Below are 27,459 nucleotides of genomic sequence, written 5' to 3'. Positions count from 1 at the left end.
GTCAGTTGACTCTTGGCTTTGTTAGGGTCAAAGGGACAGCAGTTACAACACAAGCCCAGAGCGAGCACAGAGTCCTTGGACGTGAGGCCTGTGAGGCCTGCCTGCCAGAGCCGGCGTGAGGCCTGCCTGCCAGAGCCGGCATGGGGCCTGCCTGCCAGAGCCGGCATGGGGCCTGCCTGCCAGAGCCGACAGCTGCCGGGGAGGGACACCTGAAGCTGGCGTCTCCAGCAGAGCTTCACAGGGCGTCTACACCAGGAATCTGTCCCCAGGGCTGAAGAGGAGGATGCTCCCTATGGCACACCACACAGGTACAGCGTACAAAGACCTTGACAGACACACCAATGATCTTACCAAAGCCTGGCAGGAGGAGAACTTGGGGTTTGCTTTTTAGGGATTTATTTAAAATTAAATCAGAGATATTTCTGAGAAAATAATTCTTTGAAGCGTTGATACTTAACTGACACTGTTGATTCAGTATTTCTTTCCTTAAAAGAAAGTCTTTTCCTAGGAAGGGATGAAGAGGAATTCCTTATTTTTATCCTGAGGAATGAGAGATGACATGGAGATGAGAAATATAAACATTCTCTCCTTCACATCTGTGAAAATAAAACAAAAAAGCAAAACGCAACAAGCCCTGCATGACAAAAACGTGTGGAGAAGATAGATGTTTTTCATGATGCTGCATCCGTATGCTCAGGAGGACAGACGAATGGCGTATGAATAGCACTGCACTCCAGACAGGCTGGCACTAGAAACTACTCTCTGCCCTCCTCAGAACTGGTTCAGGACAAGACGGCTCACAAGTATTCACGCATTTCTTCATTTAAAAACATCACTTCTTTATTTAAAAGGAAAAAAAAAGTAATGACCCTCCCAACCCCTTCCAAAAAAACCCCCAATAATAATAATAATAATAATTATAATAAAAAATCCTATTAGAAACAATAAGGAAGCACTGAGAGTTTGAGTATTACACTCTTCAAGTATGCTGTTCGGATTTCCTTTAAATCTGTGAATATACATATATAAAAAAAACCTTAAAAGTGCGACCAAGGGCTTCTGCTTAAAGATAAGTATTTCAAGGACTACTTCAAAATACTGTAGCACGACTGTGCAGTTACTGTGTATGGCATGAGGCTTCCACTTCCAACGCTTAGCCACGTTAGCCAGCCTTACAGAGAGTTATTGTGAGTCAGGTTAGCACAACTGGTGAGCCCAGATGCTGAGCTGGGGAAGAGATCCGCACGTCGTTTTTCTCTTGTTAAGGAAAGAAACCACTCTGAACGCATACATTTGGACATGGAATGTGAGCAGGCTTCACAGTAAGTTTAGTGTTACAGGTTTGCTGCGGTACCATCATTCAAGGCTGTGCACTAGATTTAGCTTTGCCCATCTTAAGCTAACCACGTTCTCTTCTTCCTGACAGGTTTAGTACAGTAGTTCAAGCCACAATTTGAATTGCCCATTGGTATGCTCCAAATTTCTGGATTTTATTTATTTATTTTGTACACTTTAAAGAATCTTAAGATTTGCATCCAAAGAGAACCATGCTACATAAAAATTATCCAGGATTCTCGCCAAAAAGAGTTCTTGAATAAAATCTAAAAAATACTATTGCAATGCATCTCGCAGAGAAAAAACGTTATTCTAAATGTAAACAAATTCACTCGACACTTTAAAACTTCAGCGGAGTAGTTGCTGACTAATCTTTGCCACACTTGCTCACTGAGAGCGCCAGGAGGAGGAGGGTGACGCAGCCAAATCCTGCTGCCATCATCTCGGGGGGGACAGGAACCGTTCCAAGTAGCCGGAGATGGCGTCCCAGTGCTTCCACAAAAAGGCCATGAAAACCACGATAAATAAAGTGCTGAACGTCCTATTGCGAGTCTTCATGAGGGGCACGACGCAGTTGGCCACCGTGGAGACGAAGACCAGGAGGACAGCCATGACAGCCAGGAGGATGTTGATGAACTTCCCCAGCAGGTTCCTGGCCGTGGCGTTCTCCAGCCCCTCCAGCTGCACCACTTGCTGCTGCTGCTGCTGCAGCTCCATCTTGGAGATGCGGGTCTGGCAGGCCTCCAGCGCCTCCTGTCAGCGAGAACACAGCGCTGGGTGCTGCACCCCACGAGCCCCCCGGCAGCGGCAGCCGCGGCTCCGGCCTCGGTGAGCGGGCTGGACCAGGGCTCCCCCCTCGTCCTGCACACGACTCACCCCCTGCCCCGGGCGCAGAGGCAGCTGCGCCACGGGGGTGACGGAGGGTGAGGAGCCCCTCGTTAGCCAGGCACCACGTCATCTCGTTACGGGGATGCCTGGGCAGTACAAGTCCGGCTTTGTTAAAACACACTTCAGCTGCCACTTTCACGGGCAGCTGCCTGTCCCTGCACGTGGTGCAATGGCCACCTGGGACGTCACCATCCTTCCTGCCATCCCGAGGGAGCAGGATGTGACAGTCCTCAGTAATCAGACAGCATCTGTCTGCTCAGAAAGGGCATGAGGGGAGAACCCAGCGAGCTGCTCGGTTCAGCTTTGCTTTCGAGACCACTGTGGGTACAAATGTGTCCAGCCAGCGCTCTACCCCTCCTCCTGGGATGCACACTCCCAGGGCCTCCCATTTCCATCCCTTTCCTGCAGTGCCTTGTGCTTCTCCAACCTTTCCATGAGCCCATTCCATTCTCTAGTCAACCTGGCAGAAAACTGAGTCAACAAACACAACTAACCACAAAGGCTTGGCTGCATTCTGCTTGCTTCAAAAGCTGAGCGAGCTCAGGGGAAGGTCTGAGGAGCACCAGGGCTGGGGCTGCTCAGCTGGCTTCACAGGAGGAAGGAAGGCCTTCCTCCTCCTCCTCCAGACTGCAGCAGGCTGTGGCACTGGCACAGCTCCACGTGACAGTGCAAGGGAAGGACGAGATCTGTGAACCTGCCTCTAGGAAAAGGCAGAGCAAAAGTACCTGGGGAAGGAGAAGGCTGTCCTGTACACAACAATCTGAAGCACTCGGGTGTGATTGTTTTTAGGCTTTTTCACTGAACCTCACGTGGACCAACCCAACACGCAGCACAGCACCAGCAACCTGCGCTGCTGGGTGGGTTAGGGAGGAGGAGAGGTTTTAGGACAATTAATGGAACGAGACATTTCCTGCTCTTAGAGATACAAAACTACAGTTTTTCCATCAATCCTCCCTCAGAGTTGCTCTTCTCAGACCTAAAGGCCAGGACTCCTTGCCTACAGACTCTGCCACTGCTCTTCTGCAACATCAACCCATGCTCTTTAGTTTTTCATGAAAAGGACTCATAATGCTTACTTCACCCCAGCAATGCTAAGGAGTAGCCTGTCTCAATCTGCAAGTTTGCACTAAAAACACGGAATCATAACTGAAGATCAAAAAAGAAGCTATTGAGAAATCCCTGTGTCAGTTTTAGCTTTCACCTTTACCCTTTTGTGCCGTATTGAACAAGAGAGAACAAAACCTGTGTGCTGTAACCTTCCCCCAGGGAAGAGCCTCCTGTTTACTCTGTCAGAGGCCATGGCAGCACTGTCCACAGACACTGATTTATTTTAACCTGAACTTAAAGGTCACCTGTTGCATTTCTCTGCCATTGCATCATGCTGCAGAGGTCAGTGAAACTCGAGGGCTTCTCTTCAGTTATGATCCCTGAAATTATGGAGCAAAACTGATCATCCCCTCTAGCAGCAAGGGCCTGGAAGGACACTGACGCAACCGGACTCGCTGCTGGGTCTGCGAGCGTGCCAGAAGCTGCTCTGGCTCCTGAGCACATCGCCTGGCTGCAGCCCCTCAGGGGAGCGCACAGGGAGAACTTCGCCCTACACCCCTCTGTGCAGGCTATAAAAAGGCCTTTCTGTATAAGGTTTAGCAGCTGCTCAGATCATTTCCCAAGTGTTTTGCTCTGCGGAAGGCCCTCCAGCTCCATAACCCATTTCCACAGCTTTGGTCTTTAACACACAGAAAGACACTTCTCTTTTTAAAACACCTGATTTGGGCAAAGCCAACAGCAGGAGCTGCTCTGACCCAACGCAGCAGCCAGTTCTCCTTCATCTAAAGCCGGTGACAGGGACACACACCCCAGGGCCAGCTTACTGGGAACACTACCTTAGAGAAGTGTCCAGGTCATGGTCCCTTAGTTCCTGATGCCCCACTCCCCTGCACAGCTCCCACCTCATGACACCACGTTTGGAAGCGCCGCGCCGGAGCGCTGGGCTCCCTGTGCAGAGCAGCCGGCCGGCAGGCACAGGCACAGCCCTTCCTCACAGAAGTTGTGTGGGGAGGTGCCTGGGGGTCAAGGACAGAATAAAGGCCCTTCCAGAACCCACTGATGTGCAGCTTGGCCACAGAGCTAAGCCGAAATACCGAGTCATGGAAATGCTGTGAGGGCCAGAGGGCGACAGCAGGAGCAGGGGGAAGGCAGGACGTGAGTGTCCTTGTTTCCATCACCCACCTGGATGTCCCGTGCTCGCTCATAAGACTGATAGGCGATTTTCTCCTCCATGCTGGCCAGCTCCTGTTTCAAATTGAGGATCTCGTTCTGGTGGAGCTCCGTCAGGTCATTTAGCTGCTCTTCGAGTCTTTCACATCTAGAAATGACACACAGGTACAGCAGCTTTAATGAGAGCAGGATGGCAGAATGGCCCAGCAACAGTCCAGCAACAAACACCATCAGCCACCTTCCACTGAAGACCAGGGGGCTACCTCAGACATGACAAACATGCGCTGCAGTGGAAGCCCCTCTCACCTGGAATTAGGAAATCCTTTGTTACCTGGTCAGGTAACATTAATCCTATTTCTATCCTGGGGAAAGCACACAGAGCAGTTAAATGCCAACCGCCCAGTGATGCAAGAAATCAAGGACAGAATGTACACAGACCGAGTTATACCCCAAACTTCTGCTTAAACCAAACCACTCCCTTCTAAAACCATAAGCTCTTGAGCATTTTCATCTACACTCAGAACAGCAACAGGCATCAAAATGGCACAGAGGTGAAACGTGACCAATGCCTCGGAGAACACGGAGGTCCCATCCGATCTTTACACCTGAGGTCACAGGGATATCTTTATCCTTCCTTTATCTCTCATCAATGATTCAGTTTAACTACCAAAGATCATCACACTGGGTCTAAGGAGGGTGCATGAATCATTAACCCGCAGGCTCATTTTCTCAGTTTCCTACTGGTGAATGGGTTGTGAGCAGTCCTGAGAAAGAGGGCTGCCCCAAAACTAACTCACAACAACCCAGAGAGTTTTGTTTCTCATTGAGGGACAGCAGCTCCATGATGTTATTTTGCCATTTCAAAATACTTTACATTTGTCTGTGGCACTTTGGGTTTGGAATTTCAGGTCCAAATTTACAAGCAACTCATGCTTCAATCTGCTTTTAAAATCTGTACTACTTCCAAAAGAGAAGGCATACAGGAGCACTGAGCTGGGCACCATCCCATCCCATCCCATCCCATCCCATCCCATCCCATCCCATCCCATCCCATCCCATCCCATCCCATCCCATCCCATCCCGCCCCGCTTCCCACTGGTTTCTCATTCTTGGTTCATCACAAATGACAGCTCTGATGGTAACTGAGGTGTGGGAAGAGGTATTGTGACTGTTGGGGTTTTTCCACTCTAATTTCCACTGACTGTCTTCTCATGTAACAGCATGGAAAAAGCTCACTGCATAGCTCTTATCATCTGACCTTCGATACTAATGACTGAGAAATTTCTAAGGAACTCTACACAGAGATAATTCCTTGTTTTAACTTCAGTTCCCCTCTGACTCCACCTGAATTTAATTTATACATGTGTACACATGCATAGAATGAATACACAATACCTATCTAAAATGAAGGGTTTAATTACAAGCTCTGAATCAAAGACAAAAATCCCACTTGTGTTTTGTACCCACCACCCCAGAAAAAGTATTTCCAGTGCTTCCTGAGCTGAGCATTGAGAACCTGCCAACACCAGCTGCCTGTCAGAGAGTCCTGTGGGTTTGTTTTTAACTGAAAAGCCTGAAGATAATTTTCATTTACATTCCCATGCACTACTGCTGTAAACTAAAGGAGTCAGACACAGCACAGCAAGTTCCAACAAGGAAACACGTGTGGTCAGGCAGGAGTGAGACCAAGGGAGCCACGGTGGACAGGGCTCGGTGCCACCGCAGCCGGGGCAGGACGCACAGGAGAACTGGTTTCCCAAGACAGACAAGCTGCAAACAGGGGAATAGCCACGGGAAGGCTGGCTGAAGAAGGAGCCCAGATAATTAATACTGCCATTGCTTCCCACCCAACTTGCCAATAACCCATAAATCACAAGTCAGCCCACTCCAAGCCCCAAAGCCAGCACTAATTACTTGAAATATAGTTGGTTTGTTAATACATTACAAAATTCTCCAGTGGGTTTATTACACAAAAAGGGACTTAAGTCTTTCTGAAAATACGATTATGTCTTTTAACCTCCTCCCACATAAACGCCCTTCGTAACACGGCTGTTGCCAGGCAGCTTAAATCCTGTTCTCCAGCAAGAAACAATTCTATTTTAATAACTACAAAACTATCTCAATCTACAGGAAACATAAGGAAACCCTGCAAGGCCGTACAGTTAAGAATGTGCATAACACGATTAGCAAATGGGCTGGCTCCAAGGCTCCCTGCCCTGCATGCCGGACGCCCGGCTCCTTCCCAGCCACGCTGCGCTCCCCGCTCCAGCCCAGAGCTTCTGTCCCCAGGGATCCTCTGCACCAGCAGAGACTGAGAGTGAGACCACTGAGGGAACTGGGTATTTACAGAAACAGACAACAGAAAACAACCTACTCAGACTTTTTTGAAATTACACTTCCTTCATTCGTTTCCTTTTCACTTCTTGTCCCATTATCTACAACTCAGAAAATCATTGATTTTTCCCCTCTGGTTTTGTCCCATATGACCCTGGGAGCCCAGCAGCATCGGTGGGCTGCCAGGGCCCCATGCTGGGTTTCCCTGTGGAACAGGCTCATGTTTAACTCAGGGGCGTTGAGAAACAAAGGGTCGAGCACCTGTCCGGAGGGTTACGGTCACACTCAGGCTTCCCCCTTGCACATACAGGAGCCAGTGTCTACGTCACAGACTCTCAACTTGCTGTGAACATAGCTGCCCTGAACCATCAAACCCCACTTTGTTTCAGGTATGGAAAATGCCTCGTTACAGCCCAAGAATTATTCAGTAGCTAAAATATGAAATTTCCCCTTAAAATTCCTAGCTTCTGGGTTAACAAGCTCCTGCCCAGAAACTTCTCAGCATGACAGACGAGTGCTGACTGTCAGGAGCATCTCGGGTGGAAGATGCTGCTGGGGTGCTGGGCTGAAGGATGCTATGTCAGGTTTCCACACGTTTTCTGAGGCTTGCTGCTTGGGAATCAGGGGACTGATCTGAAAAAGGCTCCTAAGCACAACTACGACCGTCTCACTTACTAGAGAGCTTTAAGGCATTTTAAATAGCTGCAAAACACATGGCTAGTACAGCGTAAGTGGGGGAGAGACAAGGTGACAAGGACATTTTATTTGCACTCAGGAAGCGCTCTCCAAGTACAGATCCCAACCAAACGGATGCTGAAGGACCTTCACAGCGCACTGTGACAGGGTTCAGTGCCTCTCTTCAGGCATCTCTCAGGATGGACCTTTCCTTTTTACAGCTATGTCATTCAAAATTGCACTGGATCTGTGTTTGTTACCCCACTACATCGCTAAGCTCCTGGACACACAGCTTTTAACGGCCACAAGCAGTATCTGTTTGCAACATCCTCCAAGCCTCCTATCTAGACAGCACGAGGGACTGAGCTTGCTCGCAAGGGAGCATGAGCTCTCTTTGCACCTGCATCAGGCCATGCCTTCAGCTCCCAGCTCCCCCAGCAGAAGACAACTGCCTTGCAGGGATGTGCAGAGCTTTCATAGCTGGGTGAGGGTGCTACTGACCCAATATGCTGCCTTTGCTGCCCAGCCACGCTCCAGAAAGGCCTCTTCAACCTTCTAGACCTCAAAGCTCTAGCACTTTTGACCTGTTTTAAAATATATCACATCCAACAAATCCCTAAGTCCAACAGTCAGACTATGGGAAGAATCAGATAAACGAGAGCACCGATGACCAGCATTCCAGCTGACAGAGCTCTCCTGACAGGCGTGGGAGACCTGAATGCCCTTTCCAAGGATGCCGGGCTTGGGAAGAAACCCAAACTCTTGGGCTGGCCACACTCCAAGTATGTGAGCTCATGATTTCACTGCGTACAAACAGGTTCCTAAAGGGGCGTGCAAGACGAAAACACTCAGCAGGAACTTTATTTCAGTCTCAATAGCACAGAAAGTCCCCGCTCCTATCAGTAAACAACCGCCACCTTCCAACCAATGAGATAAGCAACGGGCTACTTCACCCCCTGCTCCTGCTGCAGCAGAAACACAATGATGGCCAGGGTGCCACCAGAATCTTCCTTCCTCCATGGCTCAGCCATGGCAGCACCTGCAGCCAGCAGCAGGCAGGGCAGCCTGGCATGGCCACAGTGCTGCCAGGCCAGGCTAGGCTGAGCACCCTGCCGTGCCGGGGTGCAGAACTGTAGCGACTGCACCAGCCAGTCCCGGCCCCAGAGCAGCTACACGCACTGAGAGGCAAGCTCTGGAAGCAGGGAGAGGGAGGCCGTGGAAAGCCTGGGAGGTGAGCCATGGCTGGTAAACAGAAACTGAGTGATGTGGAGGGAAAAAGATCAGGACCTCCAAAAAAGCAGAGCTTCTAAGAAAGAGGAAATGGACACAGACTGGGTGAGAAAATGCCATGGCACATGCCTCGTTCCAGCATCCAGGTACAATACAAACACTCAAGTGCTGCCCTGTGAGCAAAGGCTTCTCCGAAATACGACTTTTTTTAGGCTTTAGCTGAATTCAGTGCTTGTTTTTGAAAACCTCCCAGAAACAGAGCAGAGTTGTGAGGTATTTAGAGCTTTTAAATCCAGCTATGATTGACCTGAATCACCAGCCTTAAACCACAACCTCCATTCCCACTTTCCCCCAACAGAGCCAAGGAACGAGAGCATTCCTGCAGAGGAACAGGTGCCAGCCCTCTCCTCCAAGGCAGCACCCTCCCCTCTGCCCTCAGACAGGGCACGTAACCTTCCAGTTCTCAGGGTGATGCTGGCTTTCATCTTCACACTGTTTTTTCAACCACAGAAGCTATCCAAACAAGAACCTGGATTTGTACAAGGAGTAATCTCGCTGTGAACAGCTCTGGGGCTCCTTGCGGACCCTGCAGGTACTTGCTCCCCCCCGAAATCCTGCATAGCCAAAGGTACTCAGTGCGGCCTAACTGGTCCTCTTCACAGCTCACACTGTTGATTAATCTGCAGGCACATTCCAAACAGCAGGTCTAAATTACTACCTTTTTACACACTTGTAAGCCAAATGCAGTTTCCCCCAAAGCCTTTCGCTCCCGGCTGCCTGGGCTGGTGGTTCGGCTCTGGGCGCCTCCGGGCCAGCTGAGGACAGGCTAACGGCACACGACGGGTACCACTTCACACTGCACCGGCACCAGGACCTGCATGAGCCCTGCTAGATGGTTTCAGGGAATAGCTGGCCAGTTTAGCTGACAGCATACAACAATGCTTGTGCACAGCATTCCACTGTGAAAGGCTGTGGCTGTCTGTGTGAAACAACACCCTACACAGCGACAGACAACAGGACCCTCTCTGCAGGGGAGTGGAAGATCAAAACCCCACGTTCGCTCTGCAAGCTCAGGACAATGAGGCACTGAGAGCAGAGCTGCTGTGCTGGGCGCCCATCTCGGTCACATCGCTGACTGCTCAGAGCAGGATTAGAAAGTGGCGCTGGCCTGGCTTTGTCTATCCCAGCTCTGCAACGTTTGTACTCTCCACAGGTCCCTATCAGGCTAGACCTTCCCAAATGTTTTTCCCATGAACTGGCAGCAGCGTGTCTGAAGAGCTGTATGGCAGCTCCACGTCTCACAGAGCAAAGGCAGCCAGCAGGACAGGGCACCTGCGACAGCCCATCCCCACAGCCAGCAGCTCTGCTCAGCCTCACAGGGGGTGCTTCGCAGCCACCCAAAGTGACAAAGGCCATAAGCAGCCACATTACAGAAGCCTGCTGTCCTTGTTGTCCATCAAAGGAGGAGTTGGGCCTTGTGTTTGTTAATTTAAGTTTTAAAAGTGCAGTTTAAGGCCCCTGTCGATGCATCCTGCAGGGCCCTGTACAGCTGCAGAAAGGTGGCTGGCACCTCTTCCCTCCGGAGCCTGGGGACGAGCCCTTGCGCCCCACACGTGACAGCCAGGATGCAAGACGTGCTGGCACAGGGCAGCCTGCTGAGAGCTCTCACCCACCCAGGGAAGGGGAAGGGTTCCCTCAGCACCCCTCTGAGGGCTGCTATCCTGGTGAAGAAGGGGTAGGTGGCTGCCATCTCACACTGCCTAAAGGCACTGACACCTCTCCCCTGTGACCTGGTCAGCCACTGGCAGCCACTCTTCTGCATTTCTACTCCTTCAGCAAGGGGAAGGCTGACAGGAACTCGTTACCCACCTCCAGAGCCACATGACCTCCATGACAAGCGCACTGCCTACATCTGACATTTAATTTACCTCATTTCATTGTACCCTGCCACTGTGAGGCTGAGCAGAGACGGGAAGGGGATATTCCTAGTTCGTATACATGGGCAAGTTCACATCTTCCTGGAGAGCCCTTGGAAAGAGGGGTCTGTCTTTCTCTGCTAGATACGGACCTGAGCACTGGTGGAGGCCAGGTCAGGATACTGCTCACTCACAGCCCCTGCCTCTTGCCCTGACCCAAACCTTGGCAGGATTTTTGCAGGCTGAAGTGCTGTCTGTGTAACAGTAACTGCATCAGTGGGACACCCTTCTAACTCTCTCTGGCTTGATTTATTCTGAAAACACTACTACGAGACAGCCTTCTTCCTTAATATTTGTTTCTTGTATGGAGAAGGAGATGGCCAGCAAAATAACAATGCTTACAAACAACAGAGCTGGGAGGGCAAAACCCTGACAAGGCCACAGGACTCCACATCTGAATCAGGCTTCTGGGAGCTGCCTGCCGAGCAGTTACTCCCCAGTTACTCCCCAGGACTCTGGTGCCCCACAACACACAATATTTAGTAATGAAGCGAAGTACAACAGTACATACCTGTACCGCTCCTCCTGCAGAGTCTGCATTATTAATGAGTAATCCCTCTGATAGCGAACCTTAAGGTCCTCAAATGACTCTTCCAGTCTTGCCTGTGTCTCTCGAATTTCTTGAATCTCATGCAGTATTGCATCAAACCCTGAGCTCTGCATATCCAGAGTGTTTGTTTTGGAGCTAGACGCTCCCACCGGGCCCCCTGTGGTGCTGTTGGCTCCCACCGAGCCCGACGTGGCACTGGAGCAGTCCTCTTCACTGCCATATTTTGGGCTTGACTGAAAGTTCTGAATAACACCTAGAGCCTTGCCTCCTGTTCCATCTTCCTGGCCTTCTTCTAACGAGTCTTTCAGATTAGCAATGTTGTCTGCACTCCCAAACTTGTTCCTTATGAGGGAGGCAATCTCCCGGGGTTTAGAAACCACAGCTCCTGCTGCTGAATGTGTGGCTTGGGAGAAACTGGAAAGCCCACCTTTTACGCTGTCTACTACTCCCTCACTGAAACCAGTGACTTTTGCCCCAACATCTTTCAAACCCTGATGCATATCCCTGAAGACGTCCTTTGGCTGCCGAGGGATCCCATTCTGCTCAATCTCTCGCAGCTTTCGATGATAATGTTCTAGCTTCTTCTGCAGCTGCAGGATGGTCTGGGCTGACTTTTGATTTTTCTTCTCAAACACTTGCTTGATGCGGGCGCTCTGCTGCTTGTCTGCATTGTTGGCCAGTTTCAGGTACTCTGCCACGTTGTCATCACGGGCCGTTTGTTCGATTTTGATCTGCTCGGTCAGCTTCAGAATCTTCTGCTGCAGGTGTGTGATAGCCACTTTTGTACGCTGAGGATCTGGGGTCCCATCCACAGAGTCGGCGTTGATGCTGCCATCCGTGCTCGAGGCCACCGCACTGGAGGTCTGCGCTAAGCTGCTGACTTCCAACCGCTCGATCTAGGCAAGGAGAGAGAAACACAATGCTGATCACCAGCGGCACTACACAAAACCTTTCATTTTTGTGCCAGCCAACCTGACAAGCAGACACGATTCCACAAAAAGGTTCTGAGCTGGCCAGGATCTGGTACCAATCACCTGAGCTTCGTGTGCCTTACAGACATCTAGCAGAAGCTCAGGAAAAAGCAAACCCCCTCATACTTAAGCCAACTTACTGGCTTCAAACAACCAAAAAAACTCAAGCACAAAGTAAGACAGGGCACCCAAGGCTGGCAGGCTGAGGTCTCTAAGCTTTGGTGTAAGGCCAGCAGCTCTGTCAGCTGGCAACTAAAAAGGCAGAGGAGAGCATAGGCTCCACAGAGCAGGTGAGGCAGCAAATCCAAGTTATTCCCAGTGCTCCGTTTCTCTGTCTGACAGCAAGCAGTAACAAAACTTCTCAGAAGAGAGAACTGCTCAGGTCAGACAGAAAGCAACAGCTCCTGGGACCTCTGAAACGTGCCCTGCCCTGTGCTGTCATGCCTGCAGAGCCAGGGAGCCCAGTGCAAGGAGACGGCAGGTTTCAAAGGAAAAAAGAACAACAAACTATTCTTAGCCAACAAACCCCCAACCCAGAACAAAAGCCCCCAAACCAACCCCAGAACAGACCCGCTGAACGCTGTTTGGTCACAAAGGAACACAGGGAACAACCGGTCCGGCCAGCCCTGCTTCCAGCGCGGATCAGCAGGGACCGAGCGGCCGCGGACCGGCCCGGGCGGTGCCGGTGCCCGCAGAGGCGCCCCCCCCGCTCCCTTCCCTTCCCCGACGCCGGTACCTTGGCTCCGTGGAGCAGCAGCGCTCGCTCCCCGTGCATGGCTCCAGCACGGCGGCCGGGCGGGAAGAGGAGGAGGGAGGCGGGAGGTCCTCGGCCCCTGGAGCCGCAGCTCCTCCCCTGCCCTGCGGCTGGCAGCCGCGGCCCGGGCCGGGGCGGCCCCGAGCTCCCGCCTCCGCGGGCGGCCCAGGCAGACCCCGCTCAGCGTCCGCACCGAGCTCGGTGCCGCGGCGGCTTAAACCAGACACAGTCCGGGTCGCCAGGTAAACCCCAATCGGTGTGTGGGCTTCTGCAGAGGACGCGCCAGCCCCCCACCGTGCTGGTAAACGGGGTGCGAGTGGTGCCTCGCACACTCGGCACACAAGCGTTCATGGCACACGTTCGTTCTCACAATCCCAGAGTCACTAAGGCTGGAAGAGACCCCCCCAAGATCATCCAGTCCAACCATGCCCCTACCACTCGTATCACTCACTAACCCATGTCCCTGAGTACCCCATCCAACCTCTCCTTGAACACCCCGAGGGTCGGTGACTCCACCACCTCCCTGGGCACCCGTTCTGATGCCCAACTGCTCTTTGGGAGAAGAAATTTCTCCTCATTCCTGACCTGAACCTCCCCGGCACAACTTGCAGCCATTCCCTCTTGTCCTATGGCTGGTTATCTGCGAGAAGAGGCTGAGCCCAGCTCACCACAACCTCCTTCCAGTGAGCCGGCGACAGAGCAACTCCCAGACTCCTGCCCAGCCCCAGCAGGTTGATCTAAGTGCTGGGCAACACCCCAGATGTTTTACTTAAACAACTACCAGCCAGCTCACAGCCTGCTCCTTAAACGCACAACGCACTTCCGTGTCACAAGACAAACACAGAAACCCAGAAAACACTACCCCAATGAACTCTGTCCCTCTCCAGTTTCAATACACTGTTTGTGATTTAGCACGACGACATCATCCCCAAGGCACTGCTGTGTGCTGCCCAGCACTGCCCAGCGCTGGGACGGGGCAGCAGGGCTCCTCCCCAGCAGACTTACCACGGAGGTGCTGGCTGTTACTGCAGTGAGGAAAAGAGGAAAACCGACTTGACATACAGAAAACTCAGTGTATTTTCTAGAGGAGTTCACAGCTGCTGGAAGCTGCAGAACATCAGTTTTCAGTTTGTACTGACGGCAGAAATGCCAACGACTTTCTTAAGGGCGTTTAGTTGTAGAAACCCTGGATGTAAATTAGTACCAAGAATTCATATTAATCAGTGGGACCAATGACACACATGACATTAGCACTGTACACAGTACACGCATCTCTGAGTCCTAGGGACACGTGCAGTGCAGAGTCGTACACATTTGCTGAGACACCTCTTCTTGGAATTTACAATTCCATTAAGGTTTTCCTGAGACTGTCACTGAGCTGATTTCTTCGTATGGTTTAGAAGGAACAAAGCTGTGTGCACAGGGCACGCCTGACCCAGAGAGTGCCAGCCAGGCACGCCACGGCAGAGCCACTGAGCTCCCAGTCTGCAGAGCCACCACACACAGCGCTGCACAGCTCCATGCTCTGCTTTTCCAACGTGCCATACCCCACAAAGCAGCACAGCACAGACTTCTCCATGCAGTGTGCTGATCCAGTCTTACTCCTTCTCCTAACTGCCTTTCAAAACAAGCTGGCTTTCCCAAAAGAACCCTATCAGTCCATTTGTAACCATCTGTATGTACGCAAGGGGGAGGGAATTTTAGTATTAATGGCAGGTGCAAAGAAGAAAGATTCAGAAATTTGCTCCAAATTTTCCAGAAAGCAATTGGAAATAACTCATTTTCCCCCCGTTCAGTGAGGAAGCGATGCAAGCAGGACTGATGCAGCATCCCAGAGCCAAAGCATTGTGCAGCACGCAGCGTGACTGGCTCCGAGCTGAAGCCTCAGCACTTCAGTGGTGCAGAACTAACAGGACTTCAACATTGCTTTGCAATAAAGAGTTTCTATCAGCTTAATTTACTCCTAGGTCCATCTAATTAAAGTGCCTGTGTATAATGACTATAAATTACACTGACAGTATATGCTCTTCCTCTCAGACACAGGTTTTGTGAGAGAAAAATTTTGTAGAACCTTTCTCTTCCCCTCCCTGCCCCCCAGTAAAGTCAATTGACTTCAGCATATCTCCTCGGGTTATCCTGTACACCTGTGACAGAAAATACACCAGAGCAGCTAGAACAGTGTAAATCATGCTGGGATAATTACTTTATTACACCTGCGGTGTGGATATTATTCTGGAATAACAAGAAGGGTTTCTGCAATTAAAGAGCGAAGGGCTGTTCTGGAACAGAACTGCAGTAATTTAAGTAGCTTCTCTGTATTGAGGAGGCTGTAGGAAGCAAAGACTTGGCACAGACCAGCTCCCACTGAACACCAGGAAGTTCTGGTGACAGATCAGTGATTAAGATGACTGGCAATCTGTCCTGAAAAGGCGCTGGTGAATGAAATGCTGTAACGGTCCATGTTGGTATGAGAACGGGGATTACAATTCAATTAGTCAACTGCCCCTGCGATGCGATTTTCCAGTATACTGACTCCATGCACAGTGCACCTGCCTGACTCCTACCCAGCATCAGACTGGAAACTGCTTTGGCACTATGCCATGAATCGCATGAGATCAGAATCGCGTGAGCATCTTACGCACCCCACGCTGGAATCTCTCAATTCCCTGCACTTCCAACACTGCCAGGCTTTCCCTCCTGGCAAAGTTTTTCCCTGTACCTGTCCTTCAGCACAGCCCCAAAGAACCTGTAATTTCGCCCGGGTGCTGCTGAGGACTTCACAGGACAGTTGCTTTACAGGTGTTCTGCCCTTTAACACCTCCAGGAAAGGCACATACGTGGCTCAGTCATTCTCAGATGGATTTTTAAAAACAAGCAGGGCAGCTGCCTCGAGCCAACAGCAGAACTCAGAGCAGGCCCATGGTGAAGAGACTGCTCAGTTCTGCCCCCTCCTCCCTCATCTGGAGCCATAAAAATGTGACTGGAAGGCGTCATGTTACTCAAAATAGAAATATATAGGGCAAGGTGAGACCAGAGAGCTGAGACTGTGGAGAGCAGCCCTGATGGGAGCCAGCGGTGCTGGTGATGCCCGTCAATCACTCCCCCGCTGAGTGCCCCAGCAGCAGGGAAAACCAACCTCATGGAAATTCAGAAATCCCCTTGTTTGCCTTCCCGGAGCAGGAAGGTCTCAAACACCCATCCCCAGCCCAAAGGACAGGCATGGGCAGCTGCCAGGCATGCAACTCGGGCAGCCCCTCTGCATGAGGCGGGCAGAGGTTCTCCTGCCTCAGGCATGCCAGCACTGGAGACCTGTGGCCCCTCCGGGTCAGATATGAGACAGTTCATTCCTAAATATGATCTCTAATTAACACCTTAAGGGGAATCAGGACTAGAGCGGAGAGACGAATCGTGTCCATCGTGTCTGAGCATGCCTGCAGAGCCACGGCCCTGCACAGCACACGTCCTGCTGCCCCGCACGTCCCCACACCTCGGGTGGCACACAGGTCCCTGGAGGGACGCCGAGCCCAGCCTCGGGAGCTGGCACCCTGCTGGCTCCCTCCACATGCCCGCGTTTATGCAGACTGTTAACAGAACGCCTGCACAGGTGATGACTCCTGCCTCCCCTCAGCCCTGCTGGCACACAGGCACCGTGTACTTCCTGCCCCCATCTGCTGAGCAGTGTCTCCGAGCGCCAGAAACACAGATCAGTTTAATGCATCTTTATATGATTTTCTTTCTTTTTTTTTTTTTTTGACAGGGAAACCCACCACAAATTAATGCAAATAAATGAAACAGTGAAAAAGAAAAGTCCCTAACAAGTCAAAACCCTCACAACATCCAAACCCCATGCAAAACAGTGGGTCTGGAAAGGGGACAGTGCTACTATAAAGATAGGATCAGAATTATTTTGGAAAATACTTTACTTGACCAGTTGTTTAGTCTGCTGCTGACAGAGAAAACAAACAGACTTCAGTAAATACTCTTGTTTCCAATGGACTTATTCCTGGCTTTTTGTCAACTGGAATACTGTACATTATTTTTTCCTCTCAAAGCAAAAAGATGGCAAACTGTGCTAAGTAGAAGATTTAGAAGAAACTTATCCTGACAATATTCAGGATCTTTCTTTAGACTGAAGAAATGTTGTGGCTAGGAAGATACCTGTAGAAAAGGGGGCTTGTGATTACTTGAAACGCAAGGTTCTCAACCCAACTTGTCCTCAGTGGTATTTCCTGTTCCCAGGAGTCAGAGGAGGCTTAAGGAGGACACCTGCTCCTGCTCTCAACTGCACGGCACGGTCTGCTCCACAAACCCCGTGTCCTTCTTCCGGATGCTGCCGCAGTCTCTGCTGAATTAGCAACAACCCCAACATCACATTCATTCCACAATCCCATACTTCAAGAAGAGCAGTCTTTTTAGGAGACACAAAACCAAGAGCCCAATAACCTACAGAAAAAACACAACTCAGTACAGGGACAGGGCTGTTAACCTCAGTGTCTCTTAAGTACACAGTCATTTCTCATTCGGCCCTGCATCTTTCCTCACTTCTCTCTACTTCAGTATTTGTACAGTGCAAAACACCTACCGAGGCCATTGCAGACCTGCATCCAACCATCTAAACACGTTTGTATGAAGCCATGCACAGAATCCCTGTGAGGTAAAACAACAAGGAATTTAAACATCATTAATTACTATGAGGTACCTCCAACATACTCAATTAAATGCATACCAACAGCCAGTCACCTCCCTGCATGACACCTGCAGCACGGGCTTCCGTAAACACCCGAGCCAAGGTGACATCAGCCCTGCTGCCACGCGTGCAGACAGCGCACAGTGCGCCTGCTGGAACCCGTAACGACTTTGCATGTTGCACAACACACTGTGGGCCCCAGAGGAAACAAAAACCCCAACCCAAATCCCTCTGCCTAACCCACACGGGTGATGCAATGAGCTATTTACGACCTATGGCCAAGATAGCTCTTTCGAATGCTTTCCTCTTTAAAGGGTGCTAGCTACAGACCCACAGACTGGCTGAGGTTGGACGGAAACTCTGGAGGCCATCTGGTCTGACCCCACTCAGACAGGGCCACCAACGCCCACCTGCCCAGGACTGTGGCTGTGCAGCTCTTGTGTCTGTCCCAGGGTGGAGATGGCACACCCCCACATTACATCTGTGGGTGCCTGTGATACAGATCTGGACCTGCAACCCTTTCATCTCTCTGCTGCAACGCTGCCACACAGAAGCTGCTGATCGCCATTGGCAGCATGGTTTTGAGCTGTCCCTGTGACACTCCTAAATCCAAATCAAAACCAAAACTGGCTACAGAACGCATACAAACAGATGGACAGCTCGAGGAAGTCTTGCTGCGTACCTCTCGTAGTATGGCTCACTGGCTGGATTATAACTGGGGCTTCTAAAATTGATAAACAGCCTTTGCTTGTCGGCAATTAACCCTCAAACAGGTGGGAAGATCATCCTGGTTATGGAAAAAAACTAAGAGAAAGCAACAATGAAAAATGACCCTGAAAACAACATGAGAAAAAAATCCCAGCAGAGTCCCTTTGTGTGCCTAAGGTAACAGCCAGAGCAAGGAACCAGCACCGGTAACGCCAGAGGAAATGGCTTTACACCTTACTCACAGCAGTTACGCAAACATGAGCGGTGATTATTCTGACACATGTGTACGTGGTACATCCGCCAGCCCAGAGCCACGTGTGTGGATCCCAGCACTCCCACTCGGGCAGCGGAAAGGGGCAGAGGCAGAAACACCTCACAAGGGGCAGAAGAGCCTGTCAGCAGCCACAGCAGAGCAGCGCTGCACATCTTGCTCCAGATGCTCACCATTCAGGGTTCCCTCTTGTGGGGTGCCAAGTTAAGCCCCTCCTGGCCTGGCTTCGCATGGGCAGTGCAGGGGGGCAGAAGGAACCTGTGGGCCTGGGTGTGAGCTGCCTGGGGACGGAGCTGCATTTGCATGACCTGGTGGTAAGGAACGGGAGATGTCTGTGAGGTGAGCAGGTCCCTGAGCCCGCTTCAGGGCTCCAGACAGTCCCTGCAACTCTGCGGGAACGCTGTGGGACCTGGGCCTGCTGAGGCTGGTGCCCAAAGAAACACACCTCAGGCTGTGCCAGAGGTTCAGCGACAGACCCTCACCCCCAACTCGGCACCTGGTAAAGCCCACTGAACGTGACTCTGCCACGGCCCAGTCATGGAACTGAATGTGAAATGGAGATGTGACTTTGGATGCTGCCTCAAGTGTCAGAGATGGGGTGTAGTGACACACAAACCAGCTGTGTTTCCCTCCTCCCATCAGGAGTCTCCGAGGGACTGACACTTCAACCCTTACTAACTGGTGAAGGCAACTCTGTCAGCCAAGCTAGGGAGCTGACTTGCCCCTCTGTGAGCCACAGTGCACGCACACACAGCCCTGGCCATCTGCCAGCCAGGAGCGGTGGGCTGAGGTGAGGAACCTGAGGAAGCTGCTTCCTGGGATGGGACAGAGACACGCTGGACCAGGCACCAGCTCTGCCCACAAGTATTTACTCATAGCCCGGAGAGGAGGGGACTGACACAGCACAGTGTAACAACCCCCTGAAGAGGATGTCTCCGGCTCCTTGATTTATTTCTAAAACCCAGCTGCCAGCAAAGACCTCACCTCCTGGGCCTCAAGCTTCAGGAGCCTCGAGAAGTGGAATTTCTGGATGAGAAAGGGTATGGCCAGGAGGTCTAACAAAGCGCAGACTAGTCAAGAGGAGTATCAGCAGTGCTGGCTGAGCAAGCGGGGCAGTAACACTGACAGCACGGGTAAGGCACGTCTAAGGGAATGAACGAATGCAGCAACCTGGGCGGAAAAATAGGAAAGGACTGAATTATACACAAGGGCCTGCAGGAGCTGGATTTCTGAGGTGAAAAGGATGACACAGCAAAAGATATAACCCAAACAACATTCAGGGATGTTTACTTTAGAGACTGCAGATTTTTAGTCAAGGAGGGACTGCCAATCAGGCCAGACGTTACAATAATAATGTCAGGAAATGAGGTAAGGCCAAAAAAAATCAAGTATAGGAACTGGGAGGAGAGGGTGGGTTTGGAAACGAGTTTATACAAGCTTTTATCAGAACGTTACTATGCAAAATGACAGGGTCATTCTGTGTTTGGTTTTAGGGGTTTTTTTGTTAGTTAGTTAGTTGTGTGGTTTTGGTTTGGAGTTCTTTGTTTGTTTTTTTTGTTAGTTTGTTTCCCCTGTACATCTGAATCCCAGCTCATTACCTGAGAGACAAAATGTTTGTTACACTCCCCAGAGAGCAGTTTGGGTTTTTCTTATGCTTCAAGCTGCTACCTGGTGAATACAGATGGCATCTTACCTATTTATTTGTAAAGAACAAGAGTTTAACTTTCAGGTTGCAAGTTACATTTGATTTGCAGAGCCACGGAGCAAACTGGGATGGAATCCTTAAGAACAAACATCTCGGTGTGATCACTCAGCCCGGAACATGCATGAGAGCAAGGACTCCTCCTCCTCTTCAGGAGATTTTTCTCTGCTGAAGTTGAACATGCAAGTCATCTCCAAGTATTCAGTCTAAAGGGTTCCCATACAAGAGTACAACTACTGCCCTTTAACACTTACGTTGCTTCAGTTTACTTTAATTGCAGCGTTTTCTGCAGGTACAACACAGAGTGTGACTGCAACCAAGCAGTATTTCAGAGCTGATCCAGACAACAGTGTGTATGAAAAGATAAATATTTCAAACCAGCAGGATTCATGTTTCCTGTGAACAGATTTCTTTGTCGTTCCTGTAAAGTGCTTCTTAATCTATTGCTCCCTCATTTTAAGTCTTTCTCATGTAACACACACGGAACATGCCAGCTAGCATCACGCTTGCCTGAAGGCCACGATAGAGCCGGCTCCAGAGGTTCCCTCCCTGCTTGCTCAGCTCCAGAAACTGCGGGTGCCCCTATGCAGGCACCAGTTCAGCCCATAAGGCTGCTCAAAGGGGCAAACTCAGCTTGTCAAGGGCAGGGAGCAGTAGCGCAGGAGGGCAGTGGCTCCAGCACGGGAACAGGCACGCTGCCCGGGGCTGCACGCATGCGGCACCGCGCCTTCCGCGGCCTGGGAGAAGCCAGCATCACACCATGAGGCATCGTCCAGAAATCCAGAGCAAGCACTGCAGTGACACTGAAATCACCACGGTACTTGGGGTATTCTTGTAAAAAGCCTCACCGAGAACTCCACCTAGAGACTAATCTCACTGCAGCAGCGCCTCACAGCACAAGGTGAAAGCTCAGGCTACGCTGACGCGGAACAGGGGCTGGATTCAGAGAGCACAGAGCGTGGTATCCCATCCTCACTGCTCCTTCTCCAGTGACAGCCTGGCCTTACATGTGTCATGACGTGGTGTGCAGATCTATCAACCTGGAAATGTGGAATACAAACAAACCTCCCTTCGCACTGCCCTCTGAACCACCTCAGAGCTGTTCCCAGTAGTCACCTCTGTGTCACTTTTGTAACGGAGCCCAATGAACCCAGTGAGAAAAGTACACGTCCCAGTACAGGAGATCCAGATCTCTGCAGAGGAGAATGGTCAGTCTGTTAAACAAACGTGATTTGCTCCAAGCACAACAGCAGCACCACGCCATTTCTCATCCACTTCTCCTGCAAGACCCAGGTAAGCATTTGTTTACGGCAAGGGCACACCCAAAAACATCTAGATCCTGTATTTATTTTTTTTCTACAAGCACTGGAGCCACTATGCATCGCAGAGCTAGCTGCAACAACTCAAAGAGAAACATCTTCTCTTTTGCAGTGGAGATCAGAGTGTCAAAGTCCTTACTGTCCCCCTTCAATATTTACTAAACACGGAGGAAGAACAGAGCTTACTGTTAACTCAGACTAGTGAAGGGCAGTGCCGAGCCACAGAGCTACATGAACCCAAGGAAAAGCACTTATTAATTTCTGAAGGTCACTGACTCCATGGGAAGCTTTTGCTCTTTTTTTTACCTAGAGGAAAGAGATGATTCTGCAGCTTGTTTACTACTCTATGGAAGTACATTTTACACAGCTAAACCAGCAAGACAGGAGACGGCATGCAGCAGCTACCGATCCAAACACCTCTCTGACATGGTGCTGCATTTACTGGCCCCCTCTCTCACTGTGGCTATTTCACACAAGCCAAACCCTGAAACAACACAAACAGAAAACCCCAAAAAGCAGCACCGCCTTTGATCTTGTTTACAGCCTGCAACGGTCGCTCAGACAGGAGCCTCTCACACTGCCCAGCTTCCCAAGCGAAGAAAAGCTACACACAACACATGTGCAGAAATGCAGCGGCAGCGCCCGGGGCAAAGCGCAGCGTTTCCAAGGCTGATGCCACAAAACGAGGTCAAGTTCTACCGGCCATTTACCTAAAGCAGCCAAATAAGACAACTGGTGCTGCCGTAGCGACGCTCCGGTCTCACCTTGGCAGGCTCACACAGGTCCCTGTCGCAGCACACGCAGGCACAGCAGCACCACATCAACATCGCCGCGGGGCCATGGGCAGCGCTGGGCGCAGCGCTGGGCGCAGCTCCGCACGCTCCCACGCCGCTGACCCGGCTCCATCCATACGCCAGACTGAGCGGGCTCCGGGCGCTGGCGGCACAGGCAGCGCGCCGCTGCCAAAACAAGCATCGCTCTGTGCAGGGCTCCTGTGCGGCTGCTGCAGGCCAGCGCTCGGCGCGGGGCTGTGTGCCTCTCCTGCAGCCCCAGCGTCTGCTTGAGGCGCAGAGGGGCCAAGGCTGGCAGATTTAAAGCTGCAGGGCCTTCCCTGCTGTCTCCAACACGTGACGCTATTTTTAAAACTGCACCTTTGAGCCAAGAGAGCTGTACAGGGCAACGGAGAGCCGAATCGGGAGCTGATCGATAGGTTGAAGGCGACACAGGCGCTCCTCAGCACGCACAAAACAAGGGGTTTGGTAGAGACTCTGACGGAATTAAAAACGGAGAGTCAGGGATGCAGGCAGGAGTGACTGGGCTCTATTTATAGCACCACAGAAACACAGCTATTTAACAAGCACCAATTTTTCAGAAGATTAACTTGAGGTCCTGGAAAGCTAAAATTCTAATTAGAAATTAATTGTCACAGAAGGACAGAAGTGCAAAACCGAGCCAGCACCAGCGCTTCAGCTACAGCTGTCTCAAGAAGAAACCTCTTCCCCCTCAGCTGCTGCCCTTGGCACCCTTGTCAGGGAAAAAGTGCTTTGCTGTTGTGTTGGAAGGTGCAGAGCAGGCTCATCACCCTGCTTGTGACAACGCTGACCCACAGCACCTTGTGCATCACACCCTGCTCCTGCAGGCTCATTTTCAAGCAGCCACCCTTGGCTCCTGGCTCTTCTCCTCTGCCTCACTGGCACTTCCTATTGGAGCAAGTAGTCCTGCTTACCTGGGACAGAGACAGACCATCACAAAGCCAGACCGTACAGAACACGAGAGAGATCTTCAGAACCATTAATTCAGAGTACAGGCAGGGCTCCTGAGGCTGAAACAGACGAGCTGCCACAGAACATCCAGTGACAGGTGGCTTTCCTATTTCCTACTGTGCTAGCCACACACAGCCAGCCTGGACACAAGGACCTGCCTTCCCCGTCCTCTTGCTGTGTGCCCCTTCGAGCCAGGTGACTTTTGAAGCCTCCAACACACACGACAGTGGTTGAGTTTGGGAGGGGTTTTCTTGTTTTTAAGTTGTTCTCTTGCAGCAATGCAAGGCAATGTGAAGATATTCTGCACTGAAACGTTAACTCATAAAGCATAAGTTTCAGCAACACAACAGAGGGAAAGCTCTTGACTGACTCAAAACATGGGCAACATGGAAGAAAGTATCACTAAGAGCAAAATTCAGTTTTCATTAGGAAAAAGAGAAAAAAAGAGTAAATAAAACAAAAAAAAGAAAATAAAGCCTGAAAATGCATTCTGTAGGAAGCAGGCTGGAGGAAATCCAGCTAAAAAGTACAGTCTTTAATTACACTGGTATGTCGGGTGGCATTTCTGCAAGACCATTATGATGAAGAGCAGGCATATTACAAGGTGCATTTAGAACACGAATTGAGAGTGAAAACGTTACATAGAAAAAGGACAGTAAGGTCCAATTCATGCATAAGACAAGTCCCATCAGTGTGGAGATATTAAAAGGTACATCCACAAAGCGTTCTGTGATGCTGCAGAGCAGGACATTAAAGGCAACCAAAAGCACACACAGTGCAATTCTGCCACATGCTGCACACTGTCCCTGAGCTGTGGTACCTCACACCAGTCCCGGGCAGAGCTGGGTGCTGCAGCGCAGAGCTGGCTGTCGTTTTGCTGTGGTACCTCACACCAGTCCCAGGGCAGAGCTGGGTGCTGCAGCGCAGAGCTGGCTGTCGTTTCGCCCAGCACGAGCACGCAGCAGCCAGCGCGGCCGCCCCAGCCAGGTCTGTTCCCAATCCCACCCGGCAACCACTGCTGCAGCACACGCTGCTCACAGGCACTCCTCCTTCAGCAGGGCTGAGCATCCCTAAAGCGATCCCAGGACGCATTACTGCACCAACCGGAGGAGAAACAGGCACAATGGATGAAAAGGAAAACAAGGTAACTTACCATCATTTCCATATACTCAAACCCCACCGTAGTGCCATGAAAATGATCACAAGGAGCAGAAATCACAGACCTGACTCCACTGACATCTGCGTTACAGTTCCTCTGTGGTTATTCTCAAGGTTCAATGGTAAGAGGGTCTCCAAACATTGATTACTTTACAGAACTAATCTAATATTGTATTCTCTGACGATGAGAGCACTGCTTTAACAACAGCACACACAATTCGACCCAGGAAACATGCTGTAAAAGGGGCTTTTAAAAAGAAGTGTTGTATTAGTCACTGAGCTCCACTGAATGAGGATCACACCCTGGCCCTGCAAAACCTTTGAGATCAGCCAGTCATCCAGGGCTTGCACAAGAGCGTCGCAGCAGCGTTGCACAACACTGCACGCTGGCCAGATAACTTCTGACTCTGTCAGCTGTGCTCCCAACCAGAGGCCAAAAGGCATTCACCCTCTTGCAAGAGTTTAGTGAGAAATCTCTGCTAAAAAAAAACCTGTCCAGGCTAAATAAGGAAACCAAAATGATTCTGTACTTGTGCAAGTTCAGAGCACACAGTAGATCTTGCACTGCAATACAACACAATGACAGGAATTTGTTTAGAAAGAGAAAAAAGGTAAATGCATTTTTCAAGGGGCATTCAAGGAATGTTTTACATTCTGATAGCCAATTTTATTCTCAAAAAAACAGTACCCATACTGATACTAGGAAACCTCCAGATAGATATCTAAGACTTTATCTTGTAATGATAGCAGATCCCATCTAACAGAAGTGAGAGGGAAGGGAGGTGAAATTTCTTGTAGAGAACATCATTACCCAACCTTAGTTTATGTTGGGTACAACCTAGGTTGATTCTCAGCAATTCTACTACTGTTGAAATAGATCATTTCACCATATTGTGCTCGTTATTCTACTTCTTAGGATCATACAGCCTTCACGAGCTTTATGGAGCAGTGAACCCAAAACTAACCTACCAGGCTGAGTATCACCTCCACTAAGAGGAATCCCTTCCACTCCTCATCGAAGAGGAATGGGTAGTTTCTTCAGTAACTTGTTACACTCCCAAACTGCTGCAACAGTGCACTGATGTGTCGTGCTGCTAAAAGGCAACTTCTACACCCACAGAGAGGCAGAAACATCGTAGTAGGAGCACCGACAGCTACTCAGACAATCCCAACAAAGCTCAAACCACTCTGGCAAGCTGCAGCCCAGCCTGTGCGAGTCTCCCTGCTGCAGTGACTCCCATGGTGCTGCCTCGCACTGCGGAAGGACAACTCCCACAGCAAGAGCCAGGAGATGGGACCGCACCTCAGTAATGTGGGGGACACAGATCTTCCTGGGTGCCCAAGCCAAGAACCAAAACAGCCTCATGAACAGAGAGAGCAGCGAGGGCAGCAGGGAGGGCAGGGGGCTCCGAGCATCCACCCTTGCGCAGCCCCTTGCTGCCCCAGGCCATCCCCCTGCACCTTCCTCAGCAGCTGCCAGCAAGCCCCCAGCTGCGACAGCAGCGAGGGGGGTGCGATGGTGGGCAGTTCACCAGCACTCTGCAGCATCTCCTTCCTGAAGTTACTTGGTAAAACTGGAGAGAGGAGGGATGCAGCGGGAGGCAAAGGAGCTTTGATGCAGCTTAAGAACTTAGGGGAATTAGGTGCTCATATGACCCCTACAATAACTGAGAACTCTTTCCAAGACCCCTTAAAACCAGGAGGTTTAGGGAAAAAACACAGCAGGGGCTAGATGTGTGTATTTGGGAAAATATGAATGCTGCCAGACATTGAGTAATGCTAAGTATGAAGTAAGAGAGTGAGAAACTGGTTGAACATTCAAGAACCAGGTTGTGATCATTCCTTCACTGAGCTGCTGCCTGACACAGTGCTAAGACGATGAAGACAAGGAGGCTGCTGTGCCCCCCCCCAAGAGCTTTGCAGAGGTGAAATGCCTTTCTGAATGGCCACATGCATCCAGCTGAGCAGCAGCAAGCTCCTCACAGCTGTGTTAAACTGGGAAAGGGAGGACACAAAAGTCACAGCAACAGGAAGACAAAACCTGTAACAGTGACGGCAGAGGAGCCCAGGAAGGCAGGCAACAACCACCGAGGAAACGGGGCAGCACCATAGCAGGCTCCAGGCCCTCAAGAGGCACGGGGAGCAGAGGCCTCGGAGCGGGCTGGGCACAGGGCAGCTGGCCCTGCCACCCCCGACCGGCCTCCCTGTGCCCTGGCAGCCCTGCTGCTGGATCGCCCTGCGCGGGCGAGCGCGCTGGCCCTGGATCCAGTGCCAGGTGACCCCAGGCGCTCGGGCTGTAGGCACATTAAAGGGAGAAATGGGATCCACGGTCGGCCGGCATGATGATATGACATATGACACAACTTTGCCCTGCCAAGCTCGGGCCTTTGCTGGTGCTAAAGCTTTATGGTTTGTGTTTCCATTACTCCCCTCTGAGAGCCCTGCACGCAGAGGCACCGTTACACCGGGAGCAACCGATACGCAGCAGAGGCGAGTGTGCAGAGCAAGCACGTGTTCATCCCTGCGAGCTGCTACTGCTGCAAACACCTCCCCATCAGAGCTCGCCCTGGCACTGCCATCTCCTGCAGCAGAAACTGGATCGCTCCCATTAAGACAAAGCTACATGAAACTGGAGAGGAACATTTTGTGGGAGGAGAGGCTGAGCTCCCAGATCAGCAGGGAGAAACCAGAAGCCACAGTAATCCGTGGCAGAGTAAATTTATAGTCTTTTTACCTTTTTTTTTTTCTTTTCTTTTCTTGTTGTTTTCCCCTCTTCTTGCATCCAGTGCTAAACTAGTCATTCATTAAGACTGGGACTGGAGTACCTGTCCAGACACAGGCTTTGTACTTGCACAGGTCCTGCTTCTATGCAACTCAGGAAGGATTACAAAGAGGCTAACCTATCACTTGCACACAGTGCT

General features: G+C 50.9%; 1 protein-coding gene across 2 annotated transcripts in view; it reads right to left on the bottom strand.

The window, feature by feature from the left end:
• Positions 1–898: 898 nt before the first annotated feature.
• The window catches only part of TMCC1 (transmembrane and coiled-coil domain family 1), a gene marked incomplete at its 5' end in the record, with an annotated part of 70,044 nt that continues 43,483 nt past the window's right edge, over positions 899–27,459 (bottom strand). The window contains 4 exons of one of the 2 annotated variants that reach the window (XM_084269762.1): positions 899–2,088; positions 4,453–4,588; positions 11,167–12,101; positions 12,913–12,954. In XM_084269762.1, coding sequence (XP_084125888.1) covers positions 1,774–2,088; positions 4,453–4,588; positions 11,167–12,101; positions 12,913–12,951 — 1,425 coding nt within the window. In that variant the 3' untranslated portion in view covers positions 899–1,773. Of the gene's footprint in view, positions 2,089–4,452; positions 4,589–11,166; positions 12,102–12,912; positions 12,955–27,459 lie in introns of those variants that run through there. The other variant, XM_084269761.1, reaches the window with a different exon arrangement.

The sequence above is a fragment of the Gallinula chloropus genome, assembly GCF_964237585.1.
Source record: "Gallinula chloropus genome assembly, chromosome: 12".
Lineage (NCBI taxonomy): Eukaryota > Metazoa > Chordata > Aves > Gruiformes > Rallidae > Gallinula > Gallinula chloropus.
The sequence above is the reverse complement of the archived record's forward strand: the minus strand, read 5'-3'. Positions and strand labels throughout refer to the sequence as shown.